The 18,171-nt window shown below is 43.4% G+C and overlaps 2 protein-coding genes across 14 annotated transcripts in view; one reads left to right on the top strand and one right to left on the bottom strand.

Moving 5' to 3' along the window:
* MPHOSPH9 (M-phase phosphoprotein 9) overlaps positions 1-7,422 on the bottom strand; it is a 41,207-nt gene extending 33,785 nt beyond the window's left edge. For 3 of the 11 annotated variants that reach the window (XM_033174733.1, XM_033174739.1, XM_033174738.1), the window contains exons 1-5: positions 7,342-7,422; positions 5,113-5,173; positions 2,684-2,816; positions 1,352-1,502; positions 252-341 (exon numbers count right to left, since the gene is read on the bottom strand). In XM_033174733.1, coding sequence (XP_033030624.1) covers positions 252-341; positions 1,352-1,502; positions 2,684-2,787 — 345 coding nt within the window. In that variant the 5' untranslated portion in view covers positions 2,788-2,816; positions 5,113-5,173; positions 7,342-7,422. Of the gene's footprint in view, positions 1-251; positions 342-1,351; positions 1,503-2,683; positions 2,817-5,112; positions 5,174-6,707; positions 6,754-7,341 lie in introns of those variants that run through there. The other 8 variants (XM_033174736.1, XM_033174737.1, XM_033174740.1 and 5 more) reach the window with 4 other exon arrangements.
* A 282-nt stretch (positions 7,423-7,704) lies between these two features.
* On the top strand, positions 7,705-14,996 carry C17H12orf65 (chromosome 17 C12orf65 homolog). Of its 3 annotated transcripts, none has more exons than XM_033174745.1 (3): positions 7,705-7,969; positions 13,273-13,578; positions 14,771-14,996. In XM_033174745.1, exons 2-3 carry the CDS (start codon positions 13,297-13,299, stop codon positions 14,981-14,983), a joined length of 495 nt encoding a protein of 164 aa, XP_033030636.1. In that variant the 5' UTR covers positions 7,705-7,969; positions 13,273-13,296; the 3' UTR covers positions 14,984-14,996. The 3 variants fall into 3 exon arrangements, with proteins under 3 accessions (XP_033030636.1, XP_033030637.1, XP_033030635.1); XM_033174746.1 differs by lacking the exon at positions 7,705-7,969 and adding an exon at positions 8,031-8,179; XM_033174744.1 differs by lacking the exon at positions 7,705-7,969 and adding an exon at positions 9,453-9,537.
* The last annotated feature ends 3,175 nt before the right edge of the window (positions 14,997-18,171 follow it).

The raw sequence follows: 18,171 nt of genomic DNA, 5'->3' as shown, positions 1-18,171 counted from the left end.
GATAATTTCAACAGGTGTATGAAATAGTATCCTAGGCTGACAGGAGTGTATGTGCTTGTACACAAAGCTGTTTCATTTATAAACATTTTTATCTGTACCTGTGCACACACATCTCTGCCAGCTTAGGAAATGTTGTGCATCTTATGCACTAGGAAAGCACAGAAAGAAGCATTCACATCACTAACAGCTGTCTTTGCTTCTGTAGAGAAACTGCTTCAATTTAAAACAGTCAAGCAAACCAAAATACTTACATGGATCTGATGATAGAACACTTTTTGCTGGGCAACTATTTGTTCTTGGCATTGCTTCTCTACCAGCTGGAACAATCGCAGCCACCTTATCTATTAAATATGAATTAAAGGAGGGAAAATGAAAAACACATTTTCTTCCATTTTTGTTTTACATTTAGCACAGTAGAGGCAGACAATGAAATCTCTCATACTGTCTAGCACTGTGTGTATGGAGCTATGGAAGCCCTGACAATCAGTGGTGTCTGCAACCCAGCCACTTCTTTACCTGTCATCATGTGTAGGTTAACCGGGTTAGCCAAAATGGCTTTACAAGTCTAATTGGGCCTGTGGACTGGAGGTTCCCCAATTAAAAACAATCCATGGTTTAATGATGAATATGCAGCATGCTACTGCATGGTGTTGAAAAATTCTCAGTCTATTCCTCCCTCTCTCCACTGCCAGGAAACAAGTTAGAGTCTGGCTTTTCAAGTAGTTCAAACCTTGGCTCACAGTTTGTTTCTCCCTAAGTAAATTAGAAGCAATAAGTTGAGAACAGACCTTGAGTGTGTTTGGAGGGGAAAACTTCAAGCATTGGACATCACAACAAGCTAGAGTCTGGCTTATTTCCTGAGGGTGCAATGGCAGGACCAGGGGTTTTGAGCAGTGTGCACTAGCATGCTTTGCATTCACATTAAAACTCCCCGCCCCCCAAACTATGATTCAATGTGAAATTCAAACCAGTCCTGGGGAGTGTGTCCACAGCAAATTAATAGTTACACTTTCCCCCTACAATCACAGTACAGTGGTACCTCGGGTTAAGAACTTAATTCGTTCTGGAGGTCCATTCTTAACCTAAAACTGTTCTTAACCTGAAGCACCACTTTAGCTAATGGGACCTCCCGCTGCCGCTGCACCACCAGAGCACAATTTCTGTTCTTATCCTGAAGCAAAGTTCTTAACCTGAAGCATTATTTCTGGGTTAGCAGAGTATGTAACCTGAAGCGTCTGTAACCTGAGGTACCACTGTATAGACTCTTACAATTTTTCATAACACAATGCTTTTGTAAGATTTTTTTAAATGTTTAAATGTTCTTGATCACTGAGAAAAGAACATTACATACTTCACAGTTTTTCAATAGTTCTGAGTCGCTATTCTGTTGAGCGTCTTGCATGAAGGAAGACAGAGGACCAACATCACAATGTATTACAGGAGGGATGGTTTTCCCTGAGAAACTGGAGATGCCATTTGGGTTTGAGAAGGGACTGCTGGTGCTGAAGAAAAAGTAAGTGAATTATTTATTATGCCAAATGCCAGACAAAGACGTCTCTATAGTATTATGCTAGCAGCATAACTGCTTTGTGCTGAAAACAAAAAAGAACAGACCACAAGAAACACCCACAAAGAGGTAAAGAATTTCCAAAACTTGACAAAAAAGTTGTTAAACTCAGTAAAATAATTGTCTCATCAATGAGAATGAGTGTATAGCACTCAAAAGGTACAATTATTACTATACTATTAATATCCAATAGTGTGGATTCATTAGCAAACTAGCCTTTAGTGAGACCACTGTGTTTCAGACATAACTAGGCACACACACATTCCAATGAAATGCATGAGACAGAACTACTTAAGAAGATCTCTTCCCATTGAGTTTTCCCTCACATACTGCTCAAATTCTTCACAATGGAAAATATAGGGCAAATAGTGGTGACAAGAGATGTGAGTTTTAGGCCTTACTGGCCAATTTAAGAATTGATAATTTACCAGGCCTGGATAGCATCCACTTGAGTGTTCTTAAGGAACTCAAATATAAATGCTGATATTTTAACAAAAATATGCAACCTGCCTCCAAGATCAGCCTCCATACCAGATGACTTTTTCTTGATGACTGACACATTCGGTATTTTTCTGAGTATAAATATGCCCTCATGCATAAGATGACCCCTACTTTTTTGAACCCAAAATTAAGAAATCAATATTTTAAACATCAAACCAAACAACTTTGATATTTTATTAAATATTCAAAGTTGTTAAGCCGGGCACACGGGACTGACAGTTTCACCCTGAGGCCCAGGTACGCCCAGTGCCCCCCCCGCCTACCTACACAACTGAGGACCGTATATTTAAACATCAGCAGTGGCAGTAATGGTTAGCTGAGGTGCATGCACTGGTTGGCAGAAGAGGTTAAGTGAAATGATTGGTGGTTCCAGCAGCTTCTTCATGGCAGCTACAGGAAGGTAAGTGGTGCTTTTTTTAAACTCCTGTGCATTCACCAGCCGTGTATAAGATGACCCCCAATTTTTGACTAATTTTTTAAACAAAAATATCATCTTATACCCAGAAAAATATATTAAGTTGCACTGAGTGCTGTACTTTTTGCTGAAATGACTGTTTATGCTAGAGTGCCTTTCTACTCTATTGGGGGGGGGGGGAATCAGCCTATCACATTTACCTGTTATTACTGACATCACAGCCAACAGAGTTCTGATCATCTCTGGTATTGGTGTCTACAGAAGCAGCCTCTTGCTCAATTTTCACCAAGCCCAAGTTTTCCATATCTCATGCTTGCAAAGCATGTGGTTATCCTTTCAAAAAGAAAAAGAAAAATACATGACACACCCACTTCAAAAGGAAGGAAGGAAGGAAAAGAAGGTACAAGTACATCAACATTCAGGGTTTAAAATCATGGCAACTATTTAGCAGTCAAACTTCATTAAGGTGCTTTCAGAATCTAAGCTTGAAACCAATATCTTCAAAGCTACAGAAACCAAGTTGTTACTTGGCTGAACGCAAGCAATTGTTCCACATTTTCCTACACACACCAGTCAAAACTGAGTAGCTGATTGTCTTCATCAAAAAGAGTGACTTCAGCAATTCAGCTAAATAGTCCCCATGTCACAGATGAAGCTAAGAAACAGTTATAGAAAGTCCTCTAAAATAGTTAATTGCTCTATTTTGATTTGAGCCTGATCCACTCTTCCTACTACACCACATGGACATCAGCCCCTGCTATATTCTCATGACCAGCCAACATCTCCCGGGAAAATCATTTATTTAAACAAACGTTTTCTAAGCACAATAAAACAATTCTACCCATCACAGATATCCACAACATTCTAACCAAATTCCCTGTCATTTCCATCAATCTACCAATGTAGCTAAATATATGAATGCCACATCAACAAGGAGGAATCCTTAGAGGTTAAGAGGTTAAGAGACCACACTGAGAAAGCAGGAATTAACAATTTTCCAGTACAGAATGGCTGACCTACTTCTTCCCTTCCTCAATTCTGTATGCATTAATTATTTGTGCTACATCCTCAGTTTCTCACAGCACTACAAACATAACATTTCCCTTCAAAAATCTAGCTAAACCAATGCAATGATAGTTGAATGTAAGATTAGCTAAGAAATTAAAATACTGAATAAAAGCAAATCGTAAACTGGTTGCCAATTGTCTCCTAGGCATACCTCAAGTTACTTGCATTGATTTTTAAAGCCCTAAAAAACTGACTAACAATATGGGGTTGCAACATTAGACAACATTGAAGGAGGGATGTGGTTTGAGAAAATGAAAAAGGCCCACTCATATCCTGAGCCCAATGGTTTCCTGAAACATGGAGCCACCCCTTGCTGTATGGTAATAATAATAATAATAATAATAATAATATTTTTTATACCCCGCCCTTCCCCGCCAAACCGGGCTCAGGGCGGCTAACACCAATAAAATCACAACAAAAACATAAACCAGTTCATTAAAATACAAATTAAAATACAATTTAAAACTAAATCTAAACTTCATTTTTAAGTAGCCCACCAATCACCCCAAAAGAACGAAACATCAGGGTTAAACTGAAACCAACCCAAAGGCTAGGTGGAACAGCTCCGTCTTGCAGGCCCTGCAGAAAGATGCCAAATCCCGCAGGGCCCTGGTCTCTTGTGCCACTGTTCCACCAAGTCGGGGCCAGTACTGAGAAGGCCCTGGCCCTAGTTGAAGCCAACCTAGCATCCTTGTGGCTCGGGACCTCCAACAAATTAGGTAGGCAGAAATTCAACAGGTTCAGCTGTCACATTTAATCAATTGATTAGTTACTGTATATTCTGGCATATAAGACTACTTTTTAATCCAAGAAAATCTTCTCAAAAGTCGGGGGTCGTCTTATATGCCAGAAAATACGGTAATTTAACTCATTTTGAAAAAACCTTAATTGACTAAATAGGGGTCCCCAATTCATTGGGCAGATTTTTTTGATAATTTTTTTTTTCTTAATACATGTGGTTATAAAAACTGCAAATGGCAAGTACCGTGGTTAAAGTGGCATTCTCTTCTCTCTCACACAGGAGGAATGCCTTTACAAAGATGATATTTGCTACAATGCTTGCAATATTTAAAATCAAAGTAAGTATGTTTACTGGTTCAGAAATAAATGCACACACCTGCAAATTTAAATATTAGATGAATCAATAAAATAAAAATCTAAAAACTGGGTTCAAGCCCTACAAATCTGTGCCATTCATGATTACTTGGAAATAACCCTTAGTGAACTTTGAAGGAGTTACGATACCAGCCAATGCAGGCATACTCAGAAGAAAGTCCTAATGAGTGCAATGGGACTTAGGGCTGCAGCCTTAGTTCTGAACAAAGCAGTTAGGATCAGGTATTCTCTCATATGTGTTGTTGCCATCTGTTTAATTTACACTAAGATTTAATTGTCATTCTTTCACCTTCTTCCAGATTTCCTAGCTATCACCAACCATCACATCCAGTTGGTGAAGGGGTTAGGATATCACTAAGACTGATGGGAATCACACTGAAATATCCAGTTAGTGATTAAGCTTGCTGGGTGACCTTGGGCTAGTCACTCTCTTAGCCTAACTTACCTCACGGGGTTGTTGAAAGGATAAAATGGAGTGAGGGAACCTTGTATGTTGCCTTGAGCTCCTTGGAGAAAAATGGAATAGAAATGTAATTAATAAATAATAAAATAAATTTTGTGGTAAGCACTGGCAGAAGAGGGGGAGAACAATGGTGTTTTGCCTTCAATTATTTACCTGCAAAAGATACACGGAAAGACTTAACAGATGGAAGCTAGACAAAGTTGTTTTTCTTCCATCATGCCAACAGCAAAATCTTTACCTGCTTAATTTCTACCAGTGAGAAAGCTGTTAAAGGCATATGAGCAGAGCAGGTTTTCTGAAAGTGGCTTGAGTGTATAACAGCAGTTAGAAATTGAGCCTGCAATCCAATTCATACAGATTTGGGAGCAAATTCCATTGATTTCAGAGCAGCCAACTTCTGAATCAACCATGAAACTGCACACATGGAAGAAAGGTCCCTGTTCAACCTTCCCCTCAGCCATTACAAATGGCCTTTGGTAAAGCTCTTGCTCACAGATTCCCATTTACAATATGGAGAGAAAAGTACAGGTATTAGTCTTCCTTATAAGGTAGTTGTGGCTGCCAGTGCTTTTCTTCTAGAAAAAAGGTGCTGGTACTGTGTACCATTTAGCCCCAGAAAAAAGCACTGGACTGGCTTCCATACATTAGTTAAACTACAAGTCTCATCATCCCTGACCATTGGCTATGCTGGCTGCGGCTGATGAAATCTAAAGTTCAATAAAAATCTTATAGGCCCCCCAATTCCACCACTCCTATTGCATAGGGTAAGATACAATCTACATGAAGTGCTCTGAAAAATCTAAAGCAGTTGAAGTATGATGAAGTGTGCATGCACACAAAAGCTCATACCAAGAACAAACTTAGTTGGTCTCTTAGGTGCTACTGGAAGGTTTTTTTTTTTTATTTTGTTATGATTAAACATGCTCTTTTAACATTCCCCCAGTATCAGTACTTTGCTCTTCCTTCAATCCTTATTTTTTAAAATCCTTATTGTATTTATTGATCTAGTGCATTTCAGACCCTACTGATCCTTCAATAAATGCATTTTTAACTACCACGCTGCTTTTTTACTTCCACTCCCCCCTTCTGTCTTTAAATTAATTTATTAAAAGAACACATGTCCCTACTCACAAAGGTTATTGTTTTTAACTATCACATCACGTTTGAGGCATTTTATAATTACTGCTGCTTCCATCTTATCTCGCCCTTTCCCCTCTACTGGCTCTAATGCAAGCAACTTATATTTAATATGTATATACTGTCACCCAGATACAGGGCACCATAGAAAGAACAGTCATCACTATTTCCAACCCCAAAAGGGTTTATCATATAAAAATAGATATCAGAAGCAAAAGGGGGAAGGCAGTGGGAAACGGAAGCAGGGACAAACATAAGAATAAATTATCGTTTCACTTATTACTGTATACACACTTTCGGCTTAGTTACAATATAGCATATAGGGATGATCTTATATAAGATAAAGAACTAGAAAACATGAAAACAAAAATAGGAGCACTTAAAAAACAACCTTCCTCTACATCTACACTATATTTTTTAAAAATTATTATTAAAATCACATATCCTCTCATCAAAGAGCTCAGGAGTTGAATCCCGCCCCCCCTTTTCCGTAAAGTTGTTTATTTTCCCTTTGACCCTCCTCTAAAGAACCCTGCGAGGCAGGCAATGCTGAGAGGCAACTGGCTCGAATTCACCCAGCTAGAGTCGGAGGCTGAGAGGAGAGAAGATTCAAACCCAGGCCGCCTCACTCTTCATATTACACGCGCACGCCTCCGTCGCCCCGAGGCTTCCGTGAGACCCACTTCGCGAATATATATACTGTACAGTATATATATTGTCTCCCATTCTGCAGCCCAACCTTCCTGCGTCCTGATTGGTTGGCTCTGGAATGTTGACGAGTGAGGCCAGCCGTTGATTGGGTAACAGGAGCGCCGCTCTGCAGCCCGAGGGCTTGTGAGAAGGTGGAAGGGAGGCACAGAGGCCCTAGCCCAGGCATAGGCAACCTTCGGCTCTCCAGATGTTTTGGCCTACAACTCCCATGATCCCTAGCTAACAGGACCAGTGGTCAGGGATGATGGGAATTGTAGTCCGAAACATCTGGAGAGCCGAAGGTTGCTGACCCCTGCCCTAGCCAAACCTGCCCTCGTCAAAAGGCGAACAGCCGTTATATTCCAGAAACATCCGGTCGCTTACCTGCATTTCGAATCGCTGGCCTAATCGAGGGGTGGGGGAGGAAGAAAAACAGCGGCACCCGCGTTTTTCCTTCCCCCGCCTCAGAAAGAGAGAGGTCAGGCTGTAAACAACCGCGAACGAAGCGGGCTCCTCTATCCCCCCCTCCCCTCAGGGTTGGCGGTTGAGATTCGAAGCTTTTTCAAAGCAGACGCAAGAGGCTCGCGAGGCGGCTTCACCCGGGCGGTTATTGGCTGCTCTGAGCCGCGCGCCGGGGTGGGACGCGGGATGCGATTGGCTACCCAACAACGGGGGCGGGAGCGGAGGGGCAAGGTTATGCGCGAGGGGAGGGGCGTGGATGGGAGCTTCGCGGCCATTGGGCTGTGCCGGGCAGCGGGCTCGCGCAGCTCGGCTTACTCCAGGCTACGATAGCGCGGTGGCAAGGAGAAAGGCCCGTCGCGTAACGGGTCGTGCTCTGTGATTGGCTTTCCGCCGCCCCCTATTGGAGTGGAACCTTCATGGAGTGGCGGGTGGGGGCGCTCTTTTTTCTCTTCCTCAGGGTCAGTGAAGTAAATACATGGCGGCGCATGCGCAGACAGGCTGTCGGCGGGGCCTTCTGTTGTCTCAGGCGAGCTGACCCGTCCCGCAGTAGGTAAGAGATGTTAGGAGAGCGGTTTTCTGCTTTTCCTCCGACCTAGGTGGAAGTGCAACGTGCAGGGGTTCTCGGTCCCCACCTCGGCCATCGATTGAGAGGCCGTTCGCTCAGTTGGAGAAGAAACCCAGGAGTCCTGCGCCCCCATCCCCAAACCTCCCTTGACCTACAAAACCGGAATCCAGCAGCCCTTCACCAAGGACGACCCAGGTGCCCTAACCTTATTCATGTATTTTTTTGCATTTATTTCCCACCCATTTTGTTCATGGAGCTCAACGTGACGAGCACACTATTCTTCCCCCTTCCTTTAATCACCAGAACAAGCCTGTGAGGTAGGTTAGGTTGAGAGTCAGTGACTGGCCCAAGATCATTCAGGGAGCTTCATGGTTGAGTGGGTGTTATGCCTGTGAGGTCCTCGTCTGACACACTAACCCAGACTTTCTCGATCTTGGGTCCCCAGATGTTGTTGGGTTACAATTCCCATCATCCCTAATGAGAAGGGCCATCAGTCTGGAATGATGAGAGTTGTAGTCCAACCACGTCTGGACCAGAGATTGAGAAAGTCTGCTCCAACCACTGCACCACCTGGCTCTCAAACTTCTCATCACTCCCCTCCAAAAAAGACTCCTCTCTTTCTGTGCCCAGCACAATCCACAGCCAGGAGAGACCCAGGAGCCTTTCCTCCACACTGCATCATTTGTAAAGCCAGTGCTCAGCATTCTTTCTCCCCCTTCCCACCCTCATCTCCAAAACGAAGAGCTTTTCTATTTTCCCCACAAAAACTGCAAAGCCAAAGTCAATGAATCCTTCTCTTACCCTGCAATCACCTTTAAGCCCCAGGAGTACTGACCACCTCCCAGCCCACAAAAACAGGAGTCCTGCCCTGTCTCCCTTGTGTGTCAAGGATGGAATATAGAAGTTCTGCTGCATCCTCACCTCAGATGTGGAGCTGTGATTGCAACCCAGAGTCTTGCTGCTCAGGTACATCCAGTGTTAGGAATAGAGCCCAGGAGTCTTTTTGTTGCACCTACAGCATGTAACCTGGAGTCTTCCACTTATACAACAGAGGCAGGAACATGACAGGCAGGATGCCTGTTACCTTTTGACTTTGAAACCAAACCCTTAAAATTGGCAGCTGCCTTAGACTTGCACCATGGAAACCATGTCACCAGGACATCCAGGGAGACTGAGAGCAATTGGGCTGCTAGACCACCATTAGGCTGGAAGGGTCAGCAAACAAGTTTGTATTTTCCCCTGGCAGCTGCCCAGATGCTTGCAGAGCCCTGCCTCGTTTTGAAAACCCAGACACAAAAGTATAGCAACATCTACTCACTCTTGCCATGATGAATGGTGGCCAACCTGTGTTTAATCTAGCACTTGGTTGCAATGCCTTGCAGTCTTCCTACAGAGGAAATCCTGATGCAGCCTTTACCCCTGGCAACTAATGTTGCCAGCAGTGGATTGTGACTTCAGTGCAGAGTGAAATGGGGTGGGTGGGTGGGAAGATGAGCAATGGGGAAGGTGTCTTCAAAACAGTGTACTTCATTTCAAACAAAATGCTTGAGGGGATATGTTTTGTTCATTGCTTCATTTTATTTATTTTTTACTTTTAATTTTTTTAAGTCGCATGCATCATCATCATCTGGAAGACCACATTTCTTGAACAGAGAGGCTGGAGTTTGTTTTGTGACTGGTGGACACATTCTGTTCTATGATGGTGTTGCTCTGGAATGGTTACCTCCAAATGCTCTGTTGGTATCTTGGAGGCAAGAGAGAGCAGAATATCATTAACAGATGCTGGCATCAATAAAACCTTAGAAGGGAGGTGTACTTTAACGTTTTTTAATTGTCTTCTGGCTTTTACCTTGAAAACTGCTGCTGGCATGGCTTTGAGCACTTAAACTAGAAGATACATACAGTATTTATTTTAAAAACTCAGCACCATTATTTATCAGATCTCATTATTCCATTGTTTGACTTTAGCAACCTATTTTGGCTTAGTTACAGATGTTGGTCTGCCATAGTCGAAACAAATTTTAAAAAATCCTTCCAGTAGCACCTTAACCAACTAAGTTTGTTCTTGGTATGAGCTTTCATGTGCATGCACACTTCTTTTTAAAAAAGCTTAATCAACTATATTCCATTTTTTGCTAAGCTTTCCTTTCTTCCACCCACTACATATTTCTTGGAAGTATCCTGAAATTCAGTTTAAAGTTACTGGGATTAGTTGCCCTATTAATTTAATACTGTGGATGGTAAGAGGAGGAAGAAACCTGCACTATGTATTTAAATTTCCAAATGCACTGAGAGATGAAAAAGCAATATGATCTCCTGCTCTCTCCTTTCTGTTCTTGTTATGCACTCCCTCACCTGCCTGTCATATTATTTATTACAATAGACATGGGAGGGACTGGACAACAGAATAAGAACATAAGAGGAGCCTGTTGGATCAGGCCAGTGCCCCATCTAATCCAGCAGCTTCTCACAGTGACAAACCCACATGCAGGACCTAAGCACAAGAAGATTGCAGTATTCAACTTGTATAGGTAGCCTTTGCCATCATAGTGCTTTTCAGATGTTACAAACTACATTCACCACCATCACCTGGCTCAGTCTAATGGGAGTTGTAGTCCAAGAAATCTGTATGGTAGAGCTGTAAGGCATTGTTTTCTATTTCACCCTGTATTCATTGCAAGCAGCACTGTTTCTGTTGCACTGCAACTTATCTTCCACCAAAACCCACATTATTCATCTTGCTGTCCACTGTAGCAAAATTACATAACTTACGTAATTGATTAGAAGTGTGCATGCACACGAAAGCTCATACCAAGAACAAACTTAGTTGGTCTCTAAGGTGCTACTGGAAAGAAATTTTTATTTTGTTTTGACTATGAAAGACCAACACGGCTACCCACCTGTAACTGTAATTGATTATGTAAGTTACATATCCATGCAAATGGAGAGGGGAGTACCGTATATCGCGGCGTATAAGGCGACTTGGCGTATAAGACGACCCCCCAACTTTTTATGTGAAAAAACAGAGTTTGGGGTATACTCACCCAGCCCGGGCTCCATGGTGGCTGAGGTGGTGGCGGCGGCTGGAGCGGCGGGGAGAGCGTCCCCCGCGCCACACAGGAGATCTCCGCGCTTGCCGGCCAAGCGTTCAGCGGCCTCCATGGCTGCTGAGGCGGCGGCAGCAGCGGCTGGAGCGGCGGGGAGAGCCTCCCCCTCGCCATACAGGAGCCCTCCGCGCTTGCCTCCATGGCGGCTGAGGCAGCGGCAGCGGCGGCTGGAGCGGTGGGGAGAGGCTCCATGGCGGCTGAGACGGTGCACGCACACACTCAGCCAGTGGCGGGGCGGATGTTGCCGGCGTATAAGACGACCCCCGACTTCAGAGAAGATTTTTTGGGATTAAAAAGTCGTCTTATACGCTGCGATATACGGTAATCAGTTGCATATTGTTTGTGGCGTCAAAGCAGCAACAACAGTGAATACTGATAATATTCACTGGATTGATTTGTGTGCTGGATGGGCACACAAATTGGCAATTTCTGCTTCCGTTTCTTTTTGGTCAGAATTCTCCAGCATCCCCAGTGAAGGGTACTGTGCTAGCAAAGGTTTTCACTGCATTGTCGGGGAACATAAAGTTACTTTGTAGACCAAGTTGCAGCATGGCAGTCGTAAGGAAGAGCAAAGAGCTGCTTTATTCCCATTGCTTGATCACTTTCTTTGCAAACTGTTTTATTACTTTTGCCAAATCCAGACATATTTAAGCTGGAAACCCAAAAGGCATATATTTAGAATAATTTTAGCAAAATGAAGCGCCTCTATTTGCCCACAGACCAGTTCAGGGTTAAGCATTCCAGGGCAGTGCCATCATGGAACATGTGACCAGCAGCTGCAGCATGACCTCCTACTTATCTGTATTATCAGTGCTCTTCTGGATGAAGATGTGTTTTCCACTTCTGACTATTGCTTGGTATTTGTCCAGACAAATCAGTAGTGATAGTGGTGATTTCTATAGCCCTGTAATTTTATAATAGTTACAATTCTGGTTTTGCAGGAAGCATTTACCGTACTTCCTCCCCTATCTCTTGGTTCCTAGTGCCACCAAGTGAGCATTTTGGCTCATTGAAAATATTTGGTTTTTCTGTACCCTTTGGATCAGCAATTGCTAAGGGATACTGTGAGCAAAAACCTGTTTGGTCTTCCTCTACAGAAATGGAAGTTGCTCAGTTTGTTTTTAATTTAAGCAAATAAATGATTTACAATTGGTCCAATATACATAAAACAGATGGTCAGATAAACCGCTCAAATAAAGCAAAAGATTCCTAATAATGTGTGTGTAGCAGCATTATCTTGACCCTGAAGCCTTTTCAATTTGATCGTGTAAAGATCTGGGTACCTGTGGATAAATACTTCTGAGGCCACATTCCATGATTTGTGATCTTGCACAGTCGCCATGCGAGTGTTCAGATGTGGCAGGTGTTAGAATCAGGCTGTTAGTCTTGCTCCCTTAATCATAGAGTGGCTTTGTTCTCAGAAAAAGAGACATCAAGCTGGAAAGGTTAATTGCCACTTGTCTGAGTAACAGAAAGACTGTGGCCAGGTTTTTTTTTTACTCCTCTCTTTTTTCCATGAAAAGATTAACTTCAGCCAGGAGTTGGAAAATCACCCTGTACTGTTTAGTAACAAGGTGATATTTCAGTTTGGGGACTGGGAGGGGGAGAGTGTTCAGGGGTGGAGAAGGCTCAAAGGGAGGATAGCAACCATATTACAGCCCTACCCACATAATATGAGATGTTGGTGTTGTGTGGTGTCATAGGTGGGATTAAATCACCAGACAGGATATCATTTCTTTTGACAGTAAGTCCTCTCCTGCTACCCTGGAATGTAATGTGAAGTCAGCAGAATCAATGAAAACAGACAGCTTGCATTCCACACTGCAGTGGTGTAGTCTGAGAAAAATTTAAAAAATGGGTCCCATCCTCCACCACCACCACCAAAAGCACAGCACCATAAAGTGCATGTGTACAAAAGGCTGTGGCTCAATAGTAAGCAAATGCTTTGTGCCCTCATGGTCACAGGGTCAATCCCTGGCAGCTTCAGATAGGGCTGGGCAAGAACCCTGCCTGAAATCATGGAGAGCCTCTGCCAGTCAGTGAAGACAGTACTGAGCTAGATAGACCAATGGTCTCACTCAGTAAAATGCTTCTTCCTATGTTCCACTGAATGTTAGGGCCAGATATATTGACTGTTACTTATGAGTATTTTCTTGGCTTCTCTCCTATTGTTTAAATTAGAAGTCCTCATCTCTAGAGCTTTCTATGCCTCCCTCAAGTTTACCACTCTTGACAAACACATTGAATGGACTAAGTGGCTTCCCTCTGGCATCAAGGCTTTGGTGGAAGCCACGTTTTTTAATGCCTTGGTGGCCCAGACCTTTGCTCCTTGAAGTGGGAAAGAAGAGCTTCAGAGACGTCCTTCCTCTACACGATGCTGACCTAGAAGAGCAGTTTGTCCGTGGCTCTGGACCCGGAGGCCAAGCAACCAATAAAACCAGTAACTGTGTGGTCCTGAAACATCTTCCTTCAGGAATTGTAGTCAAGGTGAGTCGCTTGACTTTGCTCCATGTCTGCTTCTGTGGCAAGTTTTACTAGTTTTCTGCTTCATGTAATACAGTGTTTAGTACAACAGAGGTTTATAAAAAGCTTGTCCACTGCAGTAAGAGTCATGTTCTGGTGATCAGCCAGGAAGTTTTCATACCACAAAAAAACTATACTATTGGATAGGCATATGGGCCAATAAGGCCGAGGTGTGTGTTCTTCACATTCCAGAGAACCCCCATATGTAGCATCCAGGTCACATCAGCTAGAATGGGTAGAGCAGGGATAGCTAAAATTTGTACATCACTTGATTGTAGAAATAACCTTAAAGCAGTCTTCCTTGACAGTGATGTTGCAGCGATCCTGGGAAATGTAATCCGAAACATCTGGTGAGCACTATCTCCAGTCAGATTCATGAGAAAATCCATTTTGGGAGTCTACTCCAAAGGAATTGTGGGCATGTGGTGCATCCATAAAGAGTCTATAGGTAGTTATTGAAATCATGATTCTGAGGGGTAGGAAACAGATGACAAAGGCACCCTTTCAGCAGGCGGAGACTGAACTGCCATTTCATCAATAGAGTAGGGGTGGGCAATGTCAGGTTTTCAACACTGCAATGTATCACCAGGCATACATTGCGATCTGGCAATACATCGCAATGTTCAAAACCCTGCTTCCTACCACAGCGCTGCAAGATGGGGTGAAAACACTGAGGTGATTTCATCCTGGCGCCTTGCGGCACCAGAGAGAAAGGAGCTAAGCAGCCCCATCCTCCGGCTTGCACTTGTGGGGCAGTGGCCGCATCACAATCCTAGCTTATTTTAATGGTTTACATCTCCCCCACCCTCAAGAGCTGCCAAAATTGCATAAACATGGAGAACAGTGAGTGAGGCTTGGTCCATTGTGCTGCCTTTATGTCTCCAGCCCTTGCCTTTCTTTCCACTCATCTACAAGACTTCTGCCACTTTCCAGCATCCTATAGCCACATATGGATGGCTCCATAAATCCTTCTTCAAGCTTCTACAGCCCTTTTGTGCCTCTCCCAGTCTTTTCCTCTGCTTCCTTCTCCAAGAACTCTCTTTACCAGACAAAGCAGTTCTGTATCACCAAGCCTGCAAAAGTATTTCTAACTTTCAGGATAGGGCTGGCTCCAATCCCCTAAGCAAATTATTTTTTCTCCACGCCCCCGTTCTAGTGCCATCAGACAAGATCACTAGAGCAGAACCGCAAAAAGGCTAGAGAGATCCTCCAGGAGAAAGTGGATGTTTTCTACAAAGGTGAAACCAGTGACGTTGTTAAGGAAAAACAGGAATTTCAGAAGAAAAAGCAAGAGAAGAGGCGGCGAGCAAAGGAAAATCTTGAAAGGAAAAGGCATTTGAAAGAAATGCAAGCATTAGAGGACAAATAAACAGGATCGGGCATTTGTGGGTTTTGTTTTGTTCTTTAAAAACTCATCTGATTTGGTGTGCATGGGAAGGTGACACTTGCGTGGTTGTGGTTTTTTAGAATTGTGAGAAAAACTGCCTGCATTTCAGAGGCAAAAATGCAAGTGATGGTACACTGTGATATTTGTAGATGTTTCTCATTCCATCGTTTCAGATGGAAAAGAGCTTTTCTACCTTTGCGGTAACCAGCAATTGAGCCTACAAACCAATCTTGCCTCCCCCTTAAGAAGTTACTGCATCAAACATGTTCCAGATGGAACCCAGATGGATGCCCCATGAGTAGGGCGACTTCCTGTCCACACTTTCAGGAATTGGTGCCCAGGTGCCTTTCAGTAATCACATCAGTGGTTTTGTGGTCATGGACAAGCAGCGTTTAGCTGCAAGTCCTGCCCTAGCCTCTGTCAGGTCATTACCCAAAATAGGTCAGGTATGTGCTGGCCACTCTACTCTGCAGCCATGAAGCAGTAGGTGTGGCATGTTCCCAGAATTGTCAGAATTTGGCACAATGCATGCAAAATGAGAAGTGCATGGCACCCAAGCAGACCCCATAAAACTAGAGCAGCATGACAAAGCCACCAAGTATATGGTGTCTAACCCTGAGTTCTTCAACCTTGAGTCCTCATGTGTATGTGTGTTGGGACCCCCAATTTTCCCATCATTCCAGCCATCTTAGCCAATGATCAGGGATGATGGAAGTTGTAGTTCAACAACAGCTGAGAACCCAAAGTTGAAAAAGAGTGGCTTATCCCAGAATTAGCCAAATTGCTTACTTTGCCGCCTGCAGAATATCTCAAGCACTACAGCAGGGATTGAGATCCTGTTGCGCTCTAGTTGTTTCTGGACTTCTTTCCCCATCAACCCCAATCATTGGCCTTGTTGAAAGAGGCTGAAGAGAGTTTGACAACATCTGGAAGGTCATATATGTTCCCCATCCATAAATGTACTGCTTTGCCTCAACAGTGCTGGAGTGGATGTCCAGTGGGTCCTCTCTGTGGCAGAGACAAAGCTGTAATGGAACAAGCAAGTATGGATGCTGAAACAAACAAACAAACAAACCAAAAACCTCAAGCTGAAAGTTGCTTTCAACCAAGCTGGAATGATACTTCATTATAGGGACATGCTAGAACAGTGGTCCCTTTTTGTCACCTGCTGCTGAACTTGAAGCTCTCTGGCTAACTGATGTCCTAAACACAGCAGAGAACAGAGCAACAACTCCCTCTCCTGGCAAATGGTGGTGGCACTTTATGGGGCCAGTGGAACCCTCTAAGGCAAGGATGTAGCCCTCCATATTTTGTTGGGCTCCAATCAGCCCTGTTCATCAAGGTCCAATGGAAAAGGGTGAAGGGAAATGTAGTCTGATAGCTGGAGGGTCCCAAATTTTCCACCTCTGCTCTATATAATGTATAATGAAAGCCTGCTCTACTAAGGCTTCTCAGCTCAAGTGAAGGTGTCAAGGTGGCATCTGCCACTCCTTCCAGCATTCCTCTGAGTTTTTGGGTGATTGCATACACTCTGGCCAGGTACAGGTGGTCAATCAGGAAGGTTTAACACCCACCAGCAGAAGCCTCCATCTCTTTGAAGCAACAGTTGACACTGCTGGAAAGTGGATTTGGAGGGAAACGGGAATGCATGGGTAGTATAGTACTGGCTGATCACCAACTATGTCATAGACCAGAGCTTTTCAAACTGCATGTTGGTGACACACTTGTTAGACATGCATATTTCACGACAGAGTAATTCAGTTTTACTAGCAAACCGACAACCAAACTAACCCCTTATAAGAGCATTCGTGCAGCACACCTACACTTTGCAGCCAACACACTAACGTGTTGTGACACAGTTTGGAAAGCTCTTTTATAGACCAAGTTCATTGAGCTCAATGGGCCTAGTCAGAGAATGATGTCACTGAATATTGCATGTTCAGAATGGTGTAAGGGGCAATTCCCCCATCATGCTTGCTTACCTTATTTTTATCCTTTATGCTTCCACATCACTAAGTTCCTGTGTTGGATTTCCTGAAGGATCTCTCAGACGTTCCAATAATTCTACACTTTAATGCTTTTGAGTAATTGGGCCTCTGCTGCTTAACAGTACCAAATTGTTAATGAAAATAAGCTTTATTACGTCAAGTAATAAATACATACAAAGATGCAAATAACAGTTTTAGTCACTTATTTGGATTTTTTTTTGGCAAAGTTACAATTTAAATCTGGGGGAACAGAGTTGCTTTGGGGGCCTGTGACAGGTTAGAATAATCTTTTTGTAGAACTCATGCACTTTTAATGGAAACACTAACAAATCATGCAAAATGGTGGGGAGGGGGGATAATTTTTGAACAGAATTTGTGGTGCGTGCAACAAATTAGAAATTAGGTTGTCAGCTGGTAAAACAAGAAACATATCTGTACTAAAAATTAAAGGAGTCTGGTAAGAAATAAGTTTTGTGGTGAAGCCAAATGAATGCTTGAGGATTAAGGCGGCTGTTTTCAAATGTTGCTTTCAAGAAGCCCTTTACTCCTCTGCTGTTCTGCAAAGGCTGAGTGTTTGCCATAGGAAGTCTGCTGCACTGCAGAGGACTTGGGTGTGTACACCCAATCCATGGGGTGTAATGTCTGGAGCTGCTTAGCTTTGCCAATGCCCCACATGACCATACCTTGCAACCTAGAACATAACCAGAGCTCCTTTTACATTATGCAAGAATACTGGCAGCAGCAGAGGAGCTTCCTTTTCAGGGGAGCATGTCCAACATTACTGATATTGTCACTGAGAAGACCCTAGAAAGCTAAGGAGCCATAGACCTTTCCTAGAATGCAGTCTGGAAACCACTGGATATGGGGAACACTGACAGTTGAAGGAGCAACCTGAGGCAGAACAGAGAATTAAGAGAGGAATGCAGTGGGTTTTTTTAAAAAAATACTCAACTAATTTACGGAATGCCTCAGCTTAAATGAAATATTGCAAACTCCACTTTAAATGAGAGGAAGGATAATCTTCTTGACTATGGCCAGGATCCAGAAGAAAAAAGACAGCACAAGTTTTATCCACCCAAGGGGACCTTTGGACTTTCTCAAACCAAAGCCCCCCGTGCTGGATGGTGAGCTGCTTTTGAAACCAAGAGGCATTTCAGAAGCTGTCTGAAGTATGGCACAGGG

The sequence above is a fragment of the Lacerta agilis genome, chromosome 17, assembly GCF_009819535.1.
Source record: "Lacerta agilis isolate rLacAgi1 chromosome 17, rLacAgi1.pri, whole genome shotgun sequence".
Taxonomy (NCBI): domain Eukaryota; kingdom Metazoa; phylum Chordata; class Lepidosauria; order Squamata; family Lacertidae; genus Lacerta; species Lacerta agilis.
This window is presented reverse-complemented; position numbering and strand designations above follow the sequence as displayed.

Coding starts and splice junctions, on each gene's coding strand:
- C17H12orf65 (XM_033174744.1), top strand. CDS start 9,454: ATGGGGTGGGTGGGTGGGAAGATGAGCAATGGGGAAGGTGTCTTCAAA. Junction 9,538..13,272: donor CAAACAAAATGCTTGAGGGG/ATATGTTTTGTT, acceptor TGTTTAAATTAG/AAGTCCTCATCTCTAGAGCT. Junction 13,579..14,770: donor CTTCAGGAATTGTAGTCAAG/GTGAGTCGCTTG, acceptor CCCCCGTTCTAG/TGCCATCAGACAAGATCACT.